The following is a 20,036-nucleotide window of genomic DNA, read 5'->3' as shown; positions in this document are numbered from 1 at the left end:
TGTGGTGGTGCACACCTGAAATCTCAGCACTCAGGAGATCGAGGCCAGTCTAGGCTACATATTGAGTTCAAAGCCAGCCTGAACTACACAACTAAATAAAATATATAAATGACTGGGGATATATCTCAGTGCAAAGGCCCTGGGTTCCATTCCCAGAACCTCAAAATAAATTAATTAAATAAAATAGAGTTTTAAAAAGGGATTTGGCATTTAGGGTAATTCCATTACAATGCTTCCGAAACCAATAAGACTTACTCATAAAATTTAAGAGTTAGAAAAGGCTGTATGGATAACTTAGTTCAACCCTTCATTTTACAGATACATAAAGTAAAGTCTAAAAAGGTTAACTTAATCTCTCATAACCAATATATGGAAATAAACCATAATTAATTACAGCCTACATGTTCTACTTCCCTAATCTGACTGCTTTCAAGTCTTGCCACTAACAAGACATAAATATAGTTACCGAGATTGCCCTTCAAATTTATTTCTTGGCTCTATGTTTTAAATAATTAAGTATATCAATTACACATAAATTAATTTCTGTAATAGTAGACAGAAATGCTCATTATTTAATAAAGGGAAACAGGAATAAGTCTTTAAAATTATTTTAATATAAATGTACATACAAATAAATACACAAATAACAAGACAGATCATTCACCATTTTCTAAGACTCAAATTTTGACACAAACACATGGGCAAATACAGCAAAATATCAATGAACATACTTCCATACACATTTATGCATAAATACCAGAATTCAAAGTGACATGTGCCCATATAATAGATGGTTACAGACAGATGCATGGATGTTAAGCTCAGTCAGAAACTGCCAGGCAGAAACAGGGATCTATGAAATAATGTTGTGACCTTTTCATCAGTGGTGAAAATTCAACAGTACATATAAAAACTGAGATTAACAAAATGCTCATGCTTTAAATAACAGAAACAAAGAAACTAGACACTAAAGGCACCCCCACCCCCAACTACCACTGAATTTCTTGTAACTTGAAGAAGTGGAGACAACTTCAAAGACTTGATAGCTCAGAGACAATGATGGTTTCTATCCAGCATAAAGATTATATGATAATTGAAACTGCTGAAGGCAAACACAGACATTCTGTAAAGTGTTAAATTCTTTTTACTTTGAAGGCTCTGCTAGATACTTGCTGCTGCTCTAATTCATGACTTTGAGAGGCAAAACTAAAAAAGCTGTTGCTGGGCTCAGGTGCTGTGGGAGAACCCACAAAAAATGGTCTGAACTGAAAATCTTCATCTCCACCACCCCGATTTCCAACTGGGGTATTGTCCAAAGGAAACTTGGAATTGTTCCCTAGGGAAAAAAAATTAATGAAGAACATAAACATTATTTCCTTATAAATTTTTAAGAATGAAAAGATGAAAGCCATTCAAAAAATATTTTAACAGAATTCAACTCATATAAGATGGATAAAATGCAATCCAAACACTAGACAAAGAGGACTAGAACGTCTTCTATCCTCTCCCTGACAACACCACCATATATACTCTGCCACATTTTGTAATGCAGTTTCCAATGATAGCCATTCTCTCATCACCAAAACTAACTTGACAAAATGAAATCTTTTTGGTAAAGCAAGGATTTATGGTATCATTATTTTATTCATTTCTTGTCTAACCCACTTCAGAGAAAGCATAAATACACACACACACACACACACACACACACACACACACACACATAATCTTTTTTTTTAAGAGTAGGAAAACTTTATTGGAAGAAAGCTTCTGCCTAAGAGACAGAAGGGGGACCAGAAAGTGGGTTGCCTGCCCATCCCTCCTTTTTAAAGATGTTTTATACAACAAAGCCATGTGGTGGGTGGGTCAAAACTATAAGATACAATGGAAATTTACAAGGTGGGCATGAGATGGGACAAAACCATGACCAATCAATAAGATTACAAGTACAGTCACCCAGGTAAAATTGATTAAGTGGGGGTTGAATAGGGGAGCAAGTCACATAGCAAGCATACAAGGATTTTCAGTAAGGGTGGGTCAGGGATATTTCCCAGAAAGGCTGGGTTAAAACCTTGCCCCCCCACCAGGTGATGGATACCTATTTGGAATATCATTCACTGCTATTCATCCTACATGGGTGTGGTAGTTTCTCTCTTTTAACCATGCTGGCCTTCAGTTAACGTACACATAATCTTTGTCCTGGTTTCTTCAAGAACATTTTTTAAATTTTTTAATATACACTGTCAAAAATATATGACAATGGGCCAGGGATGTAGCTCAGTGGCACAGCGCCTGCCTAGCAAGCATGAGGCCCTGAGTTCAATTCTCATAACAAAACAAAAACAAACAAATATATATATGTACATATATGACAACTATGAAATACTGGCATACATCCATGACCCAATACCAAAGGCTTAAGAAAAATCAATCAGACAACAGATCTAATTAAATGAACACTTAAACACTTTCACTGAACCTTTCTTGGCTTTTACATGCTTTGAAGAGAATTGGTAGGTAAAAAAGAGAAATGCCAACTGTATCTGCTTCAGGCTAACAGTGGCAGCAAGAGGCAAAAAGAAGAGCATGCAAAAGAAAAGAAAAGAGGAACAGCAAGAACCAGTGGATATAAAAGAAGTCAAAATAAATGTGGAGAGTTAAAAAAATCCACAATGTTCTTTTACAATAACAATCAAATTACAATATATAAGTAACTGAAAGGCAGAAACTTGTTTTTGTTTTAATTCTTGCAACAGATATCCCTCATCTTATCACCTCATATCTTTTCTAGGACATCATCTCCTTTCCCACTGTATCTTTTTCCTCAGCCTATAATCAATATTTTTTATATGAGAACTTAGGTAAGTCTAGTATAAAAAGTTTCACTTTTTTTAATGCAAAAAGCAATTTATACTAACAACATAAGAAAAGTCCACTGAATTCTGTTGCATCAGGGAGTAGTATAGAGGAGAAAATTCAGGAAGGAAAAGATACATTTGATCTGCAAGGCACCTAACAAGCATCTTAGAAGGGCAATAATGCTATCTGGATAATCTTTTATAGCCTCATTGCTTAGAATCATGCCTAAAAGCCTGGCACACAAAACATATTTGGTAAGAATTTGACGAATGGACAAAAGCATAAATGAAAGAATGAACCAACCAAACTCACAATAATTTAAGAACTGTGAAATCAGTATTGGTTTGTGAAAAAAAATGAAACACAGCCTTCCTGGAGGATGGCAAATGGTTAAGCATATAGGCTCCGTGATCAGAACCTAGTGACAATAATTGTACTCACCTCTCAGAGTTTTGCAAATTACTTGAATAATAGTGCTTACTAGTTAGTAAGGAATCAATAAATAGCTAATATATTTCTTAATGCAACAAAATAGCTGGGGGTTCTTTGGTACTGGGGATCAAACTCAGGACCTTGCACTTGCAAGGCAGGCGAGGCAGGCGGCAGAACCACTAAGCTAAATCCCCAGCCTGCAACAAAATAGCTTTTAATTTAAAGTGTAACTCTCAAACTTTAATTTTCAGAGGTAAACTTTGCTCAAATTAAAGGTGTAACTTAAATGTAAGCAAATACAATAGATAAAGGAAGTGACATATAGGTTAAAACATGCTAATCCAGAGCTTACCGTGACTCCGCCTTTGGAGTCTCCATTAACTGCATGGACCTATGTAGAACACAATGTGAGAAATCATTGATTTGAAGAACAGATATTGGATATCACATGTCCTTTCTTACCTAACGGGAAACCAAAAACACCAGCCTGTGTAATCACAGATGGTTCAAGGTTGCTTTCTTGGTTAGCAATAGTGATATTTCGAAGCCTAAGACTATCATAAAGGCCTTGGAGCTTTTGATACTGGCGATTGCGTTCCATAAGTTTCTCTGAGATATCACTGAACTTTTTCTTGTATTCTTCTAGCACCTTTTTCATGGAAGTGACCTCGCCTTTCATAGAGGTCAATTCCACATCCTTGCTCTGTATTTGCTGAGTATATATTTTCTCCATCTGTTTCAGATGGCCCTCAGCCTTGCTGAAATTGTATTCTTGATAGAGACGTTCCTGATGTACCTGTCCCAATTAAAAAAGAAATATTTTTAGGACAAAGATTAAAAGTTACATGTTAACAAAACTTCATACAAACACAAAGGAACAGGCGTTTATACAGGGCCTATTTTGTGGGGGTTATTTTCTTTCTTTTTCTTTTCTTTTTTTGCAGTACTGCAGATTAAAGCCAGGACCTTTGCACTGAGCTATATTACCAGTTCCTTTTTATTTTTTTATTTGGAAACAAGGTCTTACAAAGTCACCAAATTGCCCAGGCTGAGCTCAAACTTGCAATCTTCCTGCCTCAGCCTCCAGAGTGCTGAAATTACAGGCATGTACCAACATGCCCAGTGTTTTAGTAAGGTACATGTAGAGAACTGTTACAAATTGGGGAGGGGACTATAGCAAATGAAATAAGCTGAAACAGGAAACCTATAAAAGAAATACATGCAAGAAAATATATTCATCTAAGCCATCAAATAAGCTGCACATGGTTGCACATGCCTGTAATACTAGAATTTGGGAGGCTGAGGAAGGATCATTGCTGCAAATTCGAGGCCAGCCTTGGCTACATAGCGAGTTCAAGACCAACCTGAACTACATAACAAGACCTTGTCTCAAAAAATCCTAAAAAATATATAAAATAAATCATCAAATAAATGCATAAAGAACAAGAGTCTATTTTACCTTCATCTAACTCATTTAAAATGTGGATAACTAAGCACCTTATACATTTCTTGAGAACAAACAAATGGATATGCCTTACTGGAGAATAATTTTTAAATATAACAACTGAGTGTTCAAAATGCACTAGGCATTAGGGCTGGGGATGTAGCTCAGTGGTGCTATGGCGGGGAGATGCACTAGGCATGCAGTGCACCCCTTTAATCCTAGGTACTCAGAATGTTGAAGCAGGAAGACAGCAGGTCAAAGGCCAGCCTGGGACAATTTGGTGAGACCCTGTCTCAAAATAAAAAATTTTAAAAAGGCTGAGGATGTAGCCCAGTAGTGAAGCACTTGCTTAGCACACACAAGGCTCTAGGTTCAAACCCCAGTAACAACCCCCCCCAAAAAAAGCCTTCAAAATGTATTCGTCTCCTTTTCGCAATTTAATCTTAGCAAATAACAAAAAATATGAATTGATAAGAATGCTCATCACATCATTTTTAATAACTTAGCAACAAATTATGATCATTTCAGCCATTAGAATTATGATTATAGAATAGTTAACCGAAAGTACTTAACAAAATATTCATAAGACATAACATATTGCCAACCTTATTTACTTATTTGTGTGGTATGTATGTGTGTGTGTGGGAGGTAGTGCTGGGAATCAAACCCAAGGCTTTATGCATGCTAGGCACATGCTGTACCACTAGGCTATATCCCTAGCACTGTCAATGCTCTTTCCTTCTTTTTGGTTTTTGAGACATACTATTCACTATGTAGCCCAGGCCGACTTCAAACTCATGGCAATCCTCCTGCCTCAGCCTCCCAAGTGCTGAGATGACAGCTGTACACCACCCTGCCCAGCATTTGTCAATTTTAGCTGGTCATAAAATTCATGTATAGTATTATCCTATTTGCCAATTTTAACTGGTCATAAAATCCATATGTATTATCCTATTTTTGTACAAAAATATATATTTATGCACAAACAAAAATATCAACAATGGGCTGCTTACTTGGGCAGCACATATACTAAAACTGGAACAGTACAGAGAAGATTAACATGGCCCCTGCACAAGGATGACACACAATTCATGAAATGCTTCAATTTTTAAAAATATATATCAACAATAGGTATCTCTGAGTGACAGAATTCTGGAGTTTTTCAAAAGTTTCCTTCCTTTTGGATTTTCAACAACAAATACTACATCTGAAAAATGAAAACCATTTATTAAAAAGAAAGTTTTCCATATGGTCATAAAAAGAAATATAAAATAGTGAAGGAAAAACACTACGAATTCCCACACAGGCTTATATTCTCAGTGAGAAACCACTCTAAGCACTAACCTGGTATGTCCAGAAGGCCAATGCACGGGAGCTAATGTCCAACACAATCTCTGGCCGAAGCCCTGCCAATACCATAGCTTTATATTCCTCTGATGGACTGAGTTCTGTGCGGACAATATCTAGTTTACCAGAAAGGGTACTGTTGCAAGCAGGACAGACAGCAGGTGAACGACTAAACTCACCGCTGCCGTGCTGATCACAGAAGATGTGAGAGCAGGCAGTGACCCACGCATAACCAGACAGTTTGATCCGACACTTTCCATAATTACAACGGAGCATGTCTTCACATAAAGACATGATAATGAGGTCTCCAGATGCTTAAGAGACCTAATAAAAAGTAAATGAAATGGGAAATAAGTCAAACTGCAATGACAAGTAAGCAAACAAAAATTATGCTTTATTTTATTTTGATAAAATAATGTATATTTTATTATGTTTTCATTATTTATTATAATCACTATTATTACACTGATTTCACTCTCTCAACAATATTGTGCTTTGGCCTGCTTCCTGAGTTCAAGAAAATAACACAATAGTTCAAATAAAATATTTGGTGGGGGGGCACAGGGGAATGCACAGCCGCTGCAGAAACTCCACTACCTTTGCACAATGGCCATAAAAAAATTTTAAGGAAAAGTTAAATGCACAGGTTGTTCTAAATCTTGCTATAGTAAAAAACAATACGCATATGGAAAAAAGTTTAGGAATATTTATAAAGTACAAACAAGTAAACATTAAACCAGTAACTTTTACCATTTCAATGCATAAAAGCCTAAATTTATTAACCATTCATACTTTGCTAGAGTATTTTACTACCACACACACTTAGAAAACATAATAATCTAAGAATGATTTCTGCCATTTTTCAATGTAAACTACATTTTTGAGTTTTCCAAAGCTGATTTCTCAAATTCTTTACCTATCTGGCCTTAATTTAAAAACACTAGCTGCCTGGACTGGGGATTTAGCTCAGTGGTTTCACCACCTGCTGCGCAAGTGTAAGGACCCGAGTCCGATCACCGGTACCAAAAAAAAAAAAAAGAACTAAAAACACTAGCTGCCTGTCTGTGAGCATTACACAGGAACAATCTATCCCGGTAACTGACAATTATAACATCTTAAAATCTCCATAAAAGCTTCTTTGGTGTAAACTCTTTTATCATCCATTAAACAATTCATCTATTAATGTAAATATGACTCAGTGCCATGCTTTGATTTAAAATACTTGTAAAAGTAGATTCTCTAAGTTAAGTCACTTTTCAAGTGTCCACTCTCACTGGAGTTTTACTAAACCAAAAATGGGCACTGATATTCTGAGCATACCAAAACAAGTCATATATTTCATAAAATAACACTATCACATCAATTATATATCGAGCAAAACTGTGCATTTATCAACCCAAGCATGTTGCCTTGGTCATAGGAACAGAGACGCTCTGACACTCAAATGTTATCACTGAGTTTCCACAAATAAATCTCACCTGGCCACGAAAGTTAATGAGGTCTATTTTATCTCCAGCAGGGTAATGGGCATAGGAAAAACAGAGGAGTAAGGAAAAATTTCGAAGCTGAGACCCTTCCCAAACAGAGAAAGAGGTGCACCTAATCTCAAATTTTCCACAAGGTAGGGAAAGAGCCAGTTTAGTGGGTTATAAGTCAAGGCCCTATTTTAAGAATTAGAACAACAGAAAATTAGAATGTCAGAAAAACCTGAAATTTTCGGCCTGCTTTCTGACCTCAACAAATAACACAATAATTCAAATAAAATATTTGGCCTGAGCGGGCAAATAAATAGATAATGAAAAAACATAGGAATTCTTAGCTGCCACCAAAACTCCACTACCTGCAAGGATTCCGGGCCCGTGGACACGGACACCGACAACGTGTCAGAGAGCGCATGGGCAGAGCAGTCCGAGGCCTGCTGGGAATGGGCCACTAAGGATCCTGGGACCAAGAAAGGCGCAGGCGCAATGGATAATTTCACGCGACTGGGGCTTTTCCCCGGGTGCAGACGCGGCTGAGTGGAGAGGTGTCCCACTTTTGAGCCCTACAGACCCTGCTGATGAGAAGTTATAACTAACTGCCCTGGAGTGGCACAAGTGTAACATCTTCCTATTGAGGAGAAAGTCTTAATTCGGGCAGAGCAGGGCGAGTAGCAGAGCTGGCTTGAGCTCCAGCACCTCGTACATGGAAATATGTGTTCAAGAAAAATGCTGGGAATCACAGGCAGGCAGCACAGGCTTTTTAAATTTCGGAAAGAATTCGCTGAAAATGGATCATGCCTGTAATTGGACAGCTGTTACTTCTATACTGAGGTAGATTATGCCATTTTACTTTTATCCTTGGAAAAGACACCTTTTCAGTTTTTACATACCCTCTAAATACATTTTTTTTTTTTCCGGTACTGGGGATCGAACTCGGGACCTTGCCCTTGTGAGGCAGGCCCCGAAACCACTGAGCTAAATCCCTGGCCCTTAAATACATTTAAAGAACTTGTAACTTTTTCTTGAGCCGGCATCTCAAACATTGATGTGAGCCCGGGATGTAGCTCAGGCGCGAAGCCCTAAATTCGATTCTCGGTACAGAAACAGAGAGAGGGGAAGGGGAGGGGGGAGAGAGAAATACTGATAATAGAGGCTTTGTCCCTATTGAGGTAATATGCTATTGTCCCTCTTGGAACTGGTGGTAGTGTTTAAGTGGTTGTACCTCTTTTACTATAATGCTGTCACTTATCTGCTATTTTATGCATACCCATAGCAACTGTGTAACTTTTCTGCTTAAACTATGTGAATTTGTTAGATTCACACACCTCACACACACACACATAACTGAACCCAGAGCCTGGTACATGCTAGGCAAAGTGCCCTGCCACTGAACTACATCCAGACTTTTTTTTGGAGACACAGTTTCAGTAAATTGGCCAATTTGGGCTCCCACTTTCGATCTTCCTACCTCAGCCTCCTGAGTAGCTAGGATTACAGCTTTGTGCCATCACACCCAGATAGACTTGTTAGAGTTGATATTAAAATTAAACTGAGGCAGAGGGCTATGAGGGTGCTCAGGATGCAAACCTTAAAAGCCACTTTTTCAAATGATGTTACCCCATTGTGAATTAGTAACAAGCCAGACATGGTGGTGCACGCCTGTAATCCCAGCACTCGGGAGGCAGAGGCCTGCCTGCAATACAAAGTGAGACCCTGTCCCAAAAAACAAAAATAGTAACAGATACACTCAATCACACAATGGGCACAAAACCCTGAAAATTCTTTTCTGAGTTGTGAATTCATGATACCCATTTTCTTTTCAACAAAAACCTGTTCTAATTAAGCAGTTTTCTGCTACTGACTTAATTCTGGGACTAACTGGAGCCACAGAAAACTGGAGGTTCATGTGTAAATCATGCTCCCTAACATCTGTTTTGGCACACTGAACCATTTGTGCATTTTCTGGTTTTAACTGCACCAAATGCAGAAATATTAAAGTACAAAAAAGTGCGATCATTTTCAAGTGCAATCTTTGTTCAAGAAGACAAAATATTCAAATATCAACCAATACCTAACCTTGTGTCCCTAATCAAGTCACCTTGGTAACCCCTGAAAATGTCCAAATTAATAATACTTTGCATTAATTCATTTTAACAGCCATATACTGCAAATGTACAATTCACTTATCCTTTCTTCTAACAGGCATTGGTTTCATGTTTTTACACTTAAAACAGTACTGCCCTGAACTTTCTGTACATGTCTCCTTGAGTACATATGCCAAGTGTTCCTACAGAATACAATACCTAGGAATTGGGTTAATGTGTAAGTATCTTCAGATAAACTAAATGTTGCCCTGTTCAGAGTAATAATATAGATTTCACTGCCACCAGCAAAGTATATGAGAACCCACTCCTTTAGACTCAGCAACATGCAGAACTGTCAAGATTTCCCTTGCCCTTGTTTTCACGTGTCCATCTGATGACAATGAAATAGTATTTCAATGTTGTTTTAATGTGTAATTCTTTGATTACTTGTATTTTTGATTACTTTGATTTTTTTCATGCAAATGACTACATAGGAATCCTCATCTGTTCATATCCTTTGATATTTTCTTTGTATGGAATCATTGGTAAGATGGCATGCAAACATTGTTTGAATTTTAGTGCACATAAATTTATCAACTTTTCCTTTTTGAGTTTATGTCTACTCCATGACTTTTTTTTTTATGATGGTGGTGGTGGTTCTGGGGATTGAATTCCACACTTTTGTACTGAGCTACATCCCTTGCCCTTTTTTTTCTTTTTTGAGACAGGGCCTTGCTAAGTTGCTCAGGTAGCCTCAAACTTGTGATCCTTCTACCTCCAAGAGTAATTACAGGTATGCATGAATGTACCCAGCTCAAGGTCTTATTCCAGGCTTCAAAGGTTTTAAGGTTTTGTCTTTTATATACAGATGTTTTTTGTTCATCTTTCCCAACATAAGGAGTGTGAATAACAATAAAAATGATGCAGGAAAAAGTGACTACAACATTCAAGAAAGCAAACATTCCAACCTCAGTCTTTGATGGAAATGGTAGTCTAGTTACATTTCTAGGTTATCATTAACATGCAAGGAGTAAATATACATCAACATATTGAAAATGGTGTATTTCATCTGCTTTTAGAATGAGGTTTAATAGTTAATATTGATTATACAAAAGAAAATGACCAACTACAAAGGTAAAATTTTTCATAATAGCACCAAGAGTGTGGCTTAGTAGTGTGCATGCTTAGCATGCTTGTGGTCCTGGGTTCAATCCCAACACCAAAAAACAAACAAAAACTCTCATAATAATAAAATTATAAATAAGAAAAAGTTTTCATGAGAATCTATTTACAAACACAAACTATGTAAGTGAGAAATAGATATATAAAAACTTCCTGGTAGGGCTGGGGATTTAGCTCAGTGGCACTGTGTCTGTCTGAAAAGCACAAGGTCCTGAGTTTGATTCCCGGTACCAAGAGGAGAAAAAAACTTACTGATATTTAATAGAAAACTTATTATGGACATTTCACATATACTGTATAGTTATTCTTCAATGCCTCCTACAGAATCAAGTATCACATCACATATTAAGAGATTGAAGACTTATGAGTATTCAATTTAATATACTTACATACATTGTACATCAGTCTAAGTCCCAGTTATTCCATGTGAATGTCTTATTGAAAAACCATTAAAATGTTTGCCATTTCCAGAGATTTAAAAATATATATATATCTATATATATATGGAGATTTCATTACCATTCACTTCAAATATTTTTGAGTATCCTAGGCCACACATAAGAGAAATAGAAGGTACTGCTTTCATCAAACTTAAAATCTAGCAAAGGATCTAAGAAAAATAGAAGAAAATAATATGTTCTTCTTTGTTATTGCTTACATTTTTGCACATCGAGTCTATAAAATTCTTTCTGGTGAAGTGTCAGCTTTAATCTTTAATTTTGAGAATCATCTACCTTCATGCTGTAAAGGAAATATTTTTAAAACTGCCTTGAAATGCATAAACAACTACTTTAGAAAACTAAACTACTTTAGAAAACGTTTAAAATTTAAACATGAATGACTGAATTCAGAGTATGTTTCAATTCCTCCCAGAATCAATTCACTATAGCTCTTTCTTTCATAGTCCTAGATCACAGCTATTCAAATACTATTGCAACCAAAGCATTCTCTACAAACTATACTCCTGTGATTTTAAGTTAGGTTTCCTCTTTTTTTAAACTCACAAGTAGTTTTTTTTTTCATTTATACATACCACCTGCTTTATAATTGTTTCACTCTGCAAAAATCAGAAGGCACTAGTAGACAGCCAAGCTGTCCTCATGGTGCTCTGAGTGAAGACAAGTCATCTTTTATATCTGATGGACCAAAATCCCACTGCTTAAGGCTCCTAGCAGTGAGAGGAACAGTCATCATAGTTTGTCTCCAACCACATTATTTTAAGAAACATTTATTAAAAAAATAAAGGCATCAAGAATATCTTATACAAGGTATGATCAAATTTTACAGTGAATGTTTAAATTTTAAAATGTATTATAAGGGCCAGGGATATAGCTCAGTGGCACCACATCTGCCTGGCAAGTGCAAGGTCCTGAGTTCAATTCCCATACTGAAAAAAAAAATGCATTATAGTAAAAGACACACTGCCATTAATTCCCCTCAAAATGCTCTACCTCTCATCAAACACATTTGTTCCTTTGTTCTTGCCATTTTCTGACCCAGTTCTTGAAATTCTCTTTCATGTCTTCTGAGATATGGAAAGGCAGCTTGTAAAAACCTCTATATCCTCACCTGCCTTATTCACTGGATCTGGTATCATATGACTTCTAGTTCTTCTCCAAAGCCCAGATGACCATGAAAGGAAAATGTTTTTAATCAATTCAGGACATTAAGTCAGCCATGACAACACAACTAAAGACACTCACTGAAGAGGACTTGTACAACTGCTTCAGAAAGTAGCAAGAATAATAGGGTAAGTGTGTTGGAAGCAAGGGGCATTATTTTCAGGGGGATTAATGATGATATGTTCTTTACTCTATTTAAATTAAAAAAATTTTAATTTAAATATTCACCATATACTTCAATCATATCTCTATGATAGGAATCATTACCTCTAAATAAGAACAGAAAAGGTCATTAAGGATTAACTGATTTAACTAGACAAAATGATGAGAAATTAATGTCAAAACCTAGATAAATGAACTAAAGAAAATTGCTACTGGAACAATTGTACGCAGTCCCATTACCATGCTGTGCCTAATTATAGAACTTTATTAGGCCTTGATTGCTAGAGGTGGAAGTAATAAAGGGTAGGCCAGTTGGCAAAAAGACACAGAAACAATAAAAACAAAGAATCTCTGAAAATCTATATGAAGATGTAAATGATACAGCATGGGCTTATACCCAGTCTGTCTGCAGCAACCATGTCTAACTACTATACTATGCTAACATCTTCATTTTTTTTTTTTTGGTACCGGGGATCAAACTTGTGACCTTGCACTTGTGAGGCAGGCAGCGGAACCACTGAGCTAAATCCCTGGCCCTAACATCTTCAGTTTTTTAAAAATAAAATTTATAGTACCTTAGCAGCTACCCATGGAGTTACAAGGAGACTTTTCAAACATTCCTGTGTATATCAGAGCTTCTCAATCTCAACATAAGCTTTACCATAAAAGAAAAGTACAGTCATAATCTATTGTTTATTCTGGATTTGCAGCGCTAAACAAGTCCAGACTGGAAATATGAAACTTGGATCTGCTTCTGGTCTCTTCTGCAAAAGATAACCAAAAGCTAAAAAATTATTCCAAGTACTGATGTTACATTGAATTACTTATACTTTCTGTATTTTACTCTAACATCTACCTCATTCTTAGCTAAAACTACAGGCACAGGTAAAGAAGCCTGTCCTATCTAATTTGCTTAAAATAACTTTAAATTATACAATAATGAACATAATAAAATTAGAAAACACAGGTTTACAAAAATAAGATCACCCATAGAACCCAATATTAGAGATAATTACCCCTAGTATTTGCATACATATATCTTTTCAGATGATTTCTCAAGCAAACATGCATTTTTAAATGTTTAAGCAAAAACATTGCTTTATAACCTGTTTTTAATTTCATGAAAACTCTTCCACTTCAATAAACATAAACCTATACCTTAACTTTTAAGTGGCTGTAGAGAATTACATTATATGGTTCATAAAATTGATTTAACCAACTGTAGGATTCCCTTATCCTATACAGTATATAGACTACTATATTAGTGATTTGTTTAAAATTGCCAAGCTAACTAGTTGATAGGATTGTACCAGTTACCAGTGGTTTTTCTGTACTGTTTGAATTTTTAGATTAAGGATTCCTGATCCTAGTTCTATCTCAAAGATAGTGTCACAGAAGATCAAAGCACAACAAAGTACTGGTCATAGTATCAAATTCACAATTCAAAGATCCCATACCTGGGATCATGGACTAAATCCCAGTAGGAATTCCAGCAAGCAGAATTCAGTTACAGGTGTTTGCCCCTAGCTTAAGTCTGCTCAGAGCATGTGTTTAATCAGGGTAATCAGCTGAAACATAGACTTACCATGCATTTCATCATGGCAAACTGTAAATAACTGGTGAAGCGCATAGCACCACCAGCTTCTTGTCCCTAAACCAGGAAAACCTTCTTAAGGTTGGAACTAGGGCTTTGTCAACTACCAAATTTCAGCCACTAATAACACTGAATCCAAAATCTTTCTATAAAAATGACGATTTTTCTCTTATACTTATCTCTGGATTCAGATGAATCAAGTTGAACTATGGCATCTATCAGCTACCTAGTATCATCTCTGGAAAATAATAAGTACAGAAAGGTTATAATCACATAGCAATTCATACCCAGTATGCTTCAAACCAAGTCATGAGGAAAATTAGACTAACTGTTCACTGTTTATTTGAATGTTCATTTGGTAATAGAAATTGATATTTGGCAAATGTCATCAAATGCCCAAACTCAACATCAAATTAGGTCAGGACTTTATCAAACTCAATACAATCATCACCCATTCTACATCTAGGATTTGTAGCACTTTATTAAAAGCTTGGATATAACTATACAATAAATCTAGCCAGCTTCTGAAGGGCTATAAAAAGTCAACACAATAAGAGATAATAAGCCTCACAATAAGAGAGAAAGTGAAAAATGAAAAAGCCAAAAAGTCATAAAATTCAGATAAATAAGCTTGCTGCTTGTAATCCCAGCTCTCAGGATGCTGAGGCAGGAGGATAGCAGTGGGGCCAGCCTGGGCTACATAGTGAGTTCAAGGCCAACCTGAATACACAGCAAGACCTTGTCTCAAAAAAACTAAAATAAAAAAGTTTTTTAAAAGCATATTTTAAATTTATTTGAGCCAACACCGATTGTATTTAACCTTTACTGTTGGTAATTCTGTCACAATAAAAAAAAAAAAAAAAAAACCTTCCCTTGACACGGGAAAATATAACTGTCATCAGTTGGAACCCAGTCTGCCACAAGATGGCAATATAAGAAAGAGGCTTTAATTTCTTCTTGAGTGTGATCCAAACCAAAGTGAAATAAAGGCTGGGCATTCAGTTGATTATTGCAGGCAACCTTCAGACTAGTCCCTATTCTCCACCTAGTTACTATCTAGAAAATACTTTGTACTGTATGTAATCATCACTTAAAACTCATTAGCTAAGGGAGGGGATAGAGCTCAGCGGTAGAACACTTGCCTAGCATGTGTGAAGCCTTGGGTTCAATCTCCAGCACTGAAAAAAAAAAAATCACTAGCGCTTCTTTTTAATCACATTTATATTTTTATCATGCTCTTTTTCATTAAGCTGTGTGAAGAATTAAAAATTTATAACCTCAGATACAAGCCAAAAAGACAAGACATGAAAATTATCCTACCACCAAATAAATGGTCAATTAGTGGTAAACACCAAATAGGTAGCAGAGAATAGCTAAGGTTAAAAAGAGACTCTCTGGTCAAGGAAGGCTACATGAAGAAAAACATGTTCATTCAAGTGGACCTTCAAGATCTACATCCAATATGTACTCACTTACTACATATAGTCACTTAACTAAAATTGTTTCTCAGTCATGATAGTCACATTTTAATTGCTCAGTAGCCATACATGCCCATATTGGTACAAATGTAGACCATTTCCATCATCACAAACAGTGTTATTGGACATCAGTGCCATAACAGATTAGTATGACTAAAATAAAGCAACAGGAAGCAGTGGCTGTCACTTTTTAATTTCCCACTCTCTGCTGAGCACTACAGAAACTGTTTCATTCAAGCTTCACAACCCCATACTTAAGGAGAAAATTGAACCTCAGAGAAGCTACATCAATTTCCTCAGGTCAAGTAATGTGATTTAAATCTAATTTTGTCGAAGGGAAGGGAAGAGGAAAGGAAAGGAGGGAAAGGAAAAACTATGAGAAAAGAAAAACAAAAATGTAAATGATGTGTGTGTAAACAGGGAAGGGAGGGGGGGGAAGGGCCCACAGGTAATGGGGAAAAAATAAGAACCAAGATACATCATGTACAGGTACAAACACCCAATGATAAATGTAAACGAATTGTATACCTAAAATGTACCAATAAAAGAACTTAGAAAAAAAAATTAATTTTGTCAAAACTCCATACTCCATTTCATCAATTTCCTATGTGAAATAAAAAGCAGAGCTACAGAAGATAGTTTGCTTTAGAATGGAATAAGCATGACATACTGGCTCAGAGCAAAAAGAAACTGAGGTGATTTTAAGTACCTCAGAGAGATATAATCAAAAGGGGTTGGTTTGTTTGTTTTTTTGGTAGTTCAGCCTGACCTTAAACTCACTATGTAACCCAAGCTAGCCTCAAACTCATGGCAGTCTTTCTGCCTCAGCCTCCCAAGTTCTGGGATTACAGGCATGAGCCACCACACCTGACTTTTACTCCTTCTTTGTCCTGCACTTAAGTAACACTTTAACTATATAAAATGTTTTTAGGGGTAGAGAGCTTGTGCAGCATGCACAACACCCTAGGTTCAATCCCCAAATCCACCATTAAAAAAAAAAAAGTTTTCAGATCAGCAGCATACAAGATTAACTAGGGGAACATACAAAGAAAAGCAAGACACATTGTCAGAGGTTTCCACAGTTTTAACAATATCTACCTCAAAACTCCAGGATCCAAGTACTTCTTACAGGAGAATAATTAAAATTTGAAAGAGACAACCTCTCTAGATTGCAAGAGGTCTGGTTGTTGTGTCCTTGACAGCACAAAGCCCAAACATAAATCTGTGTGTGCTGCTTTTCCCATCTGTGATGCTCCCTGTAGCATTCTAGTTACATTTCTGCAAATGTAATTCTACCATACATAGGCCACTTTATATTTATTAAGTATTATGTAAATACTCCACACAATGGCCCATTTATTTGGTTGATTGTGGGCAGTAACTGTGCTTTGAAAATACTGCTGTTCATAGCCAACTGCTGTTCATGGTGAACAGGTACTTCATGAATGCCTAATATAAACTTTGTAGTACTAAATTTATAATAACTAACTCAGCAGATCTGCAATTTGAAGATTGTTTTACCAACCAGTCTCACTTCCATTCCAGTTTACTCAGTGCTTACTGTGAGCCTAGCATTATAGAATACAACAGTAAACTTCCAATCTGTTTTAGATAGGGAAGACACACATATGTGTAATGCAAAGGCTTTAAGAATATCTTGATCAAAATTCAAGTACCTGCCTTTGTAGTCCCATCAGCCTTTAACCTTTCTTATTGGGAATCTCCAAATCCAAGCCCACTTGTAGTTTTTAAGGGATCCACAGAGTTATGGAGGCTTTCCCAGGGACACTTCCAGGCTGGCATACAAGGTGCTAAAGACCCAGGTTTTATGTCCTCAGTGGGTTTCATCTTCAACCTGAAACAAAGGGAAAACAACAGGAAGTAAAAGCTAAAATGATCCTTTGGCACTGTTTTCAGAGATAGTGCCATAAAGCACTGATATCAGAACAGACTCCAAATTTTATTTCCCACTCACACTCAGCTGTTTTGGCTAAGAATACTTATTATTTTAACCTCCAAGTACAGAGGAATCCACTTGCAGAACATATGAAATAAAAGATATAAGATCCAAAACTAGGACTAACCATGCAGCTCATCCAAAGCTCACTCTGCTGTTTCACCTGGTTCCAGTCCCAGAGCTGGTGAAACAAATGAAAACATTATGCCTGAAGGCTTTGGGACAAGGCAACAGAAAGGAATAACTTAAAGACAGGATGCAAGAGAAGCAAAATCTTCCGTACTCTGTTAACTTGTTGTTTTATCTATAGCATAATACTTCACCTACTTAGAATTTATAGAGCACTTTCCATACTTTACCTCATTTTGCAAAGTACTACTGTCACTTCCATTTTATAAGTATGCAAGTAAAGTTTAGACTGAATGGCAGGCAATTTATCTTAGTGGTTAAAATATCAATTGGTTTTTATTCTGCACCTTTATTAAGCTATAAATTGACAAAATCTGTCTACACTTACGATATATGTTATGTTTTAATATATGTATAAATAACATATCCATCATCCCACTTACTACATGTGTCTGGTAAGAACACTTAAGATCTAGCAGTTTTCAAGTATACTAAATACATAGTTAACTATAGCTACCCATGCTGTATTGTAGATCTCTAGAATTTACTCCTCCTAACTGAAATTTTTTACCCTTGGACCAAATATCTCAATCCCTTCTCTCCTCACTCCCAGCCCCTGGCAACCACCATCTTACTCTGTTTCTATGAGTTCAATATTTATTGATTCCACATATAAATGAGATCACTTAATCTCAACAATGCTTAATATGCATAATATGCTGTTTCTTTCTTTTTTTTTTTTTCTGGTACCGGGGATCAAACTCAGGACCTTGTGCTTGTGAGGCAGGTGCAGTGCCACTGAGCTAAATCCCTGACCCCATTAATATGCTGTTTCTATTATTTGTTTAAGCTGAACCAGCTAGTGACTAGGAATATAGATATTCTGCATTAAAATTTCACTCTCTTCACAATAACTCTGAAGCCAGGAAGATCACTCATATAAAGACCCTTCCACCTCCAAGATACTCTGTCTGTTAAGAAAAATGACACACACTTGTTTCCTCATTCCCTATTTACTAATGAGGATTCCAACACATTGAATATAAATTTACTTGACAAGAACAAAATATGCTTCTTGTGTTAGTTTTCTCTTGTTGCTGAGACAAAATACCCATCATCAAAAGTTGGAAGGGAAGGGGTTTATTTGGCTTACAGTTTGTAGAGGTTTCAGTCCATAATCAGCTGGCTCCAAGGCAGGGATGGCAAACAGGCATTGCAGAGGAGAAACAACATGGTGCCCACAAGGCACCAACAGCAACAAGAGAGTTAACAATGTCTCCCTGCCCCTTTTATCTTATTCAGACTATTTAGGGCAGGTAGCACTCACACCCTTAATCCTAGTGCCCTTGAGCCTAGCATTGCATCATAAATCAATTCCAGCTTCATATACTCTGGATCAAGCCTATGACCACATGAGGCTTTGGGGGGACATCTAGGCCCAAACCACAACACCTCCGTTGGGAAGAATGTGTTTTTTTCCCAGTTAGGAAACCCTCCTATCTGAGAAACTAGATGTTTCATATGACATGAAGCAAGTCTTTTAAGGTATAAAATAAACAGCTTTGGAGAAATTTCCAAAGGCGTCTTTTATTTTACATGCTTATATTCTAAAAAGCATTTTAGCTTTTCCTACCTTAATGAGGGATTACCCAACACCATAATTTCAGGTAGTTACCCAGCACTCATTTCCTCAGCAAACACTGAAAGCATGACCATTCTGCCCTTGTGAATACAAGAAGCACGTTTTTCTGGGTCACTGCAGTCACTCCTTCCCAACATTAAATATATGCTCAAAAGATAAACCTTCTCAAGCCAAAGTGGACAAAGACATTCATATAAAGACTATCAGCAAGGTTTTGCCTTGGGTAGAAAATCCTTTACTACTAATCAATATGTACAACATTGATTGGCTTCTATCCTATGTGCACAAAATGAAAATAACAGGAAGCACTTTTAAAAGGGAATTAATATACCACAAGTCAACTGAAAAGGCACATGTGTGCCAACTTATATACAAGGTTATTATTTTGGGGAAAATACGAAGATCATAAATTACTCAAATGTCGGCCCATAAAAGCTAAATAAATGATATTATTATACATACTGTAAATTATAGTTAGATTAGAATGCTATGTGACCATTATAAAGAATGTGGATATTGTTTATTCATCTGGAACTGTTAAATGGGCAAAGTAAGGTATAGTATAGTAGAGTAGAGTAGAGTAGAGTATGTATAAAAGAAGGGAAAGGGTACACATATTTGAT

The 20,036-nt window shown here is 36.5% G+C and overlaps 1 protein-coding gene and 3 non-coding genes across 8 annotated transcripts; 1 reads left to right on the top strand and 3 right to left on the bottom strand.

Annotated features, from left to right (window-relative positions):
* Positions 1 to 592: 592 nt before the first annotated feature.
* Positions 593 to 19,752, bottom strand: Ccnb1ip1 (cyclin B1 interacting protein 1). 5 transcript variants are annotated; one of them, XM_021244597.2, is made up of 5 exons: positions 17,770 to 19,752; positions 17,362 to 17,540; positions 6,080 to 6,406; positions 3,754 to 4,087; positions 593 to 1,336 (listed from the first exon to the last, which is right to left on the bottom strand). In XM_021244597.2, the coding sequence occupies exons 3-5, from the start codon at positions 6,374 to 6,376 to the stop codon at positions 1,134 to 1,136; spliced, it is 834 nt and encodes a 277-aa protein (XP_021100256.2). In that variant the 5' UTR covers positions 6,377 to 6,406; positions 17,362 to 17,540; positions 17,770 to 19,752; the 3' UTR covers positions 593 to 1,133. The 5 variants fall into 5 exon arrangements, 4 of the variants coding, with proteins under 4 accessions (XP_021100256.2, XP_021100259.2, XP_021100257.2 ...); XM_021244600.2 differs by lacking the exons at positions 17,362 to 17,540; positions 17,770 to 19,752 and adding an exon at positions 7,923 to 8,589 and having other exon boundaries at positions 6,262 to 6,406; XM_021244598.2 differs by lacking the exons at positions 17,362 to 17,540; positions 17,770 to 19,752 and adding an exon at positions 7,561 to 8,564.
* On the top strand, positions 5,741 to 5,846 carry LOC147829038 (U6 spliceosomal RNA). The gene has a single exon (XR_015449832.1). It is a non-coding gene; the product is annotated as a U6 spliceosomal RNA (small nuclear RNA).
* On the bottom strand, positions 11,875 to 12,022 carry LOC147829037 (small nucleolar RNA SNORA79). Its single transcript, XR_015449827.1, has one exon. It is a non-coding gene; the product is annotated as a small nucleolar RNA SNORA79 (small nucleolar RNA).
* Positions 14,145 to 14,221, bottom strand: LOC147829036 (small nucleolar RNA SNORD126). The gene has a single exon (XR_015449821.1). It is a non-coding gene; the product is annotated as a small nucleolar RNA SNORD126 (small nucleolar RNA).
* Positions 19,753 to 20,036: the final 284 nt, after the last annotated feature.

Source organism: Heterocephalus glaber, unplaced genomic scaffold, assembly GCF_053883595.1.
Source record: "Heterocephalus glaber isolate CG9 unplaced genomic scaffold, H.glaber_assembly_v1.0 deba00000809, whole genome shotgun sequence".
In the NCBI taxonomy this organism is placed as follows: Eukaryota; Metazoa; Chordata; class Mammalia; order Rodentia; family Bathyergidae; genus Heterocephalus; species Heterocephalus glaber.
The sequence above is the reverse complement of the archived record's forward strand: the minus strand, read 5'-3'. Positions and strand labels throughout refer to the sequence as shown.

Excerpts from the sequence above, each read along its gene's own strand:
- Ccnb1ip1 (XM_021244597.2), bottom strand. The coding sequence starts at position 6,376 with ATGTCTTTATGTGAAGACATGCTCCGTTGTAATTATGGAAAGTGTCGG. Across the intron at positions 4,088-6,079 it reads TGGCCTTCTGGACATACCAG|GTACATCAGGAACGTCTCTA; the intron begins GTTAGTGCTTAG and ends TAATTGGGACAG. Across the intron at positions 1,337-3,753 it reads TGTTTTTGGTTTCCCGTTAG|GGAACAATTCCAAGTTTCCT; the intron begins GTAAGAAAGGAC and ends TTTTTTCCCTAG.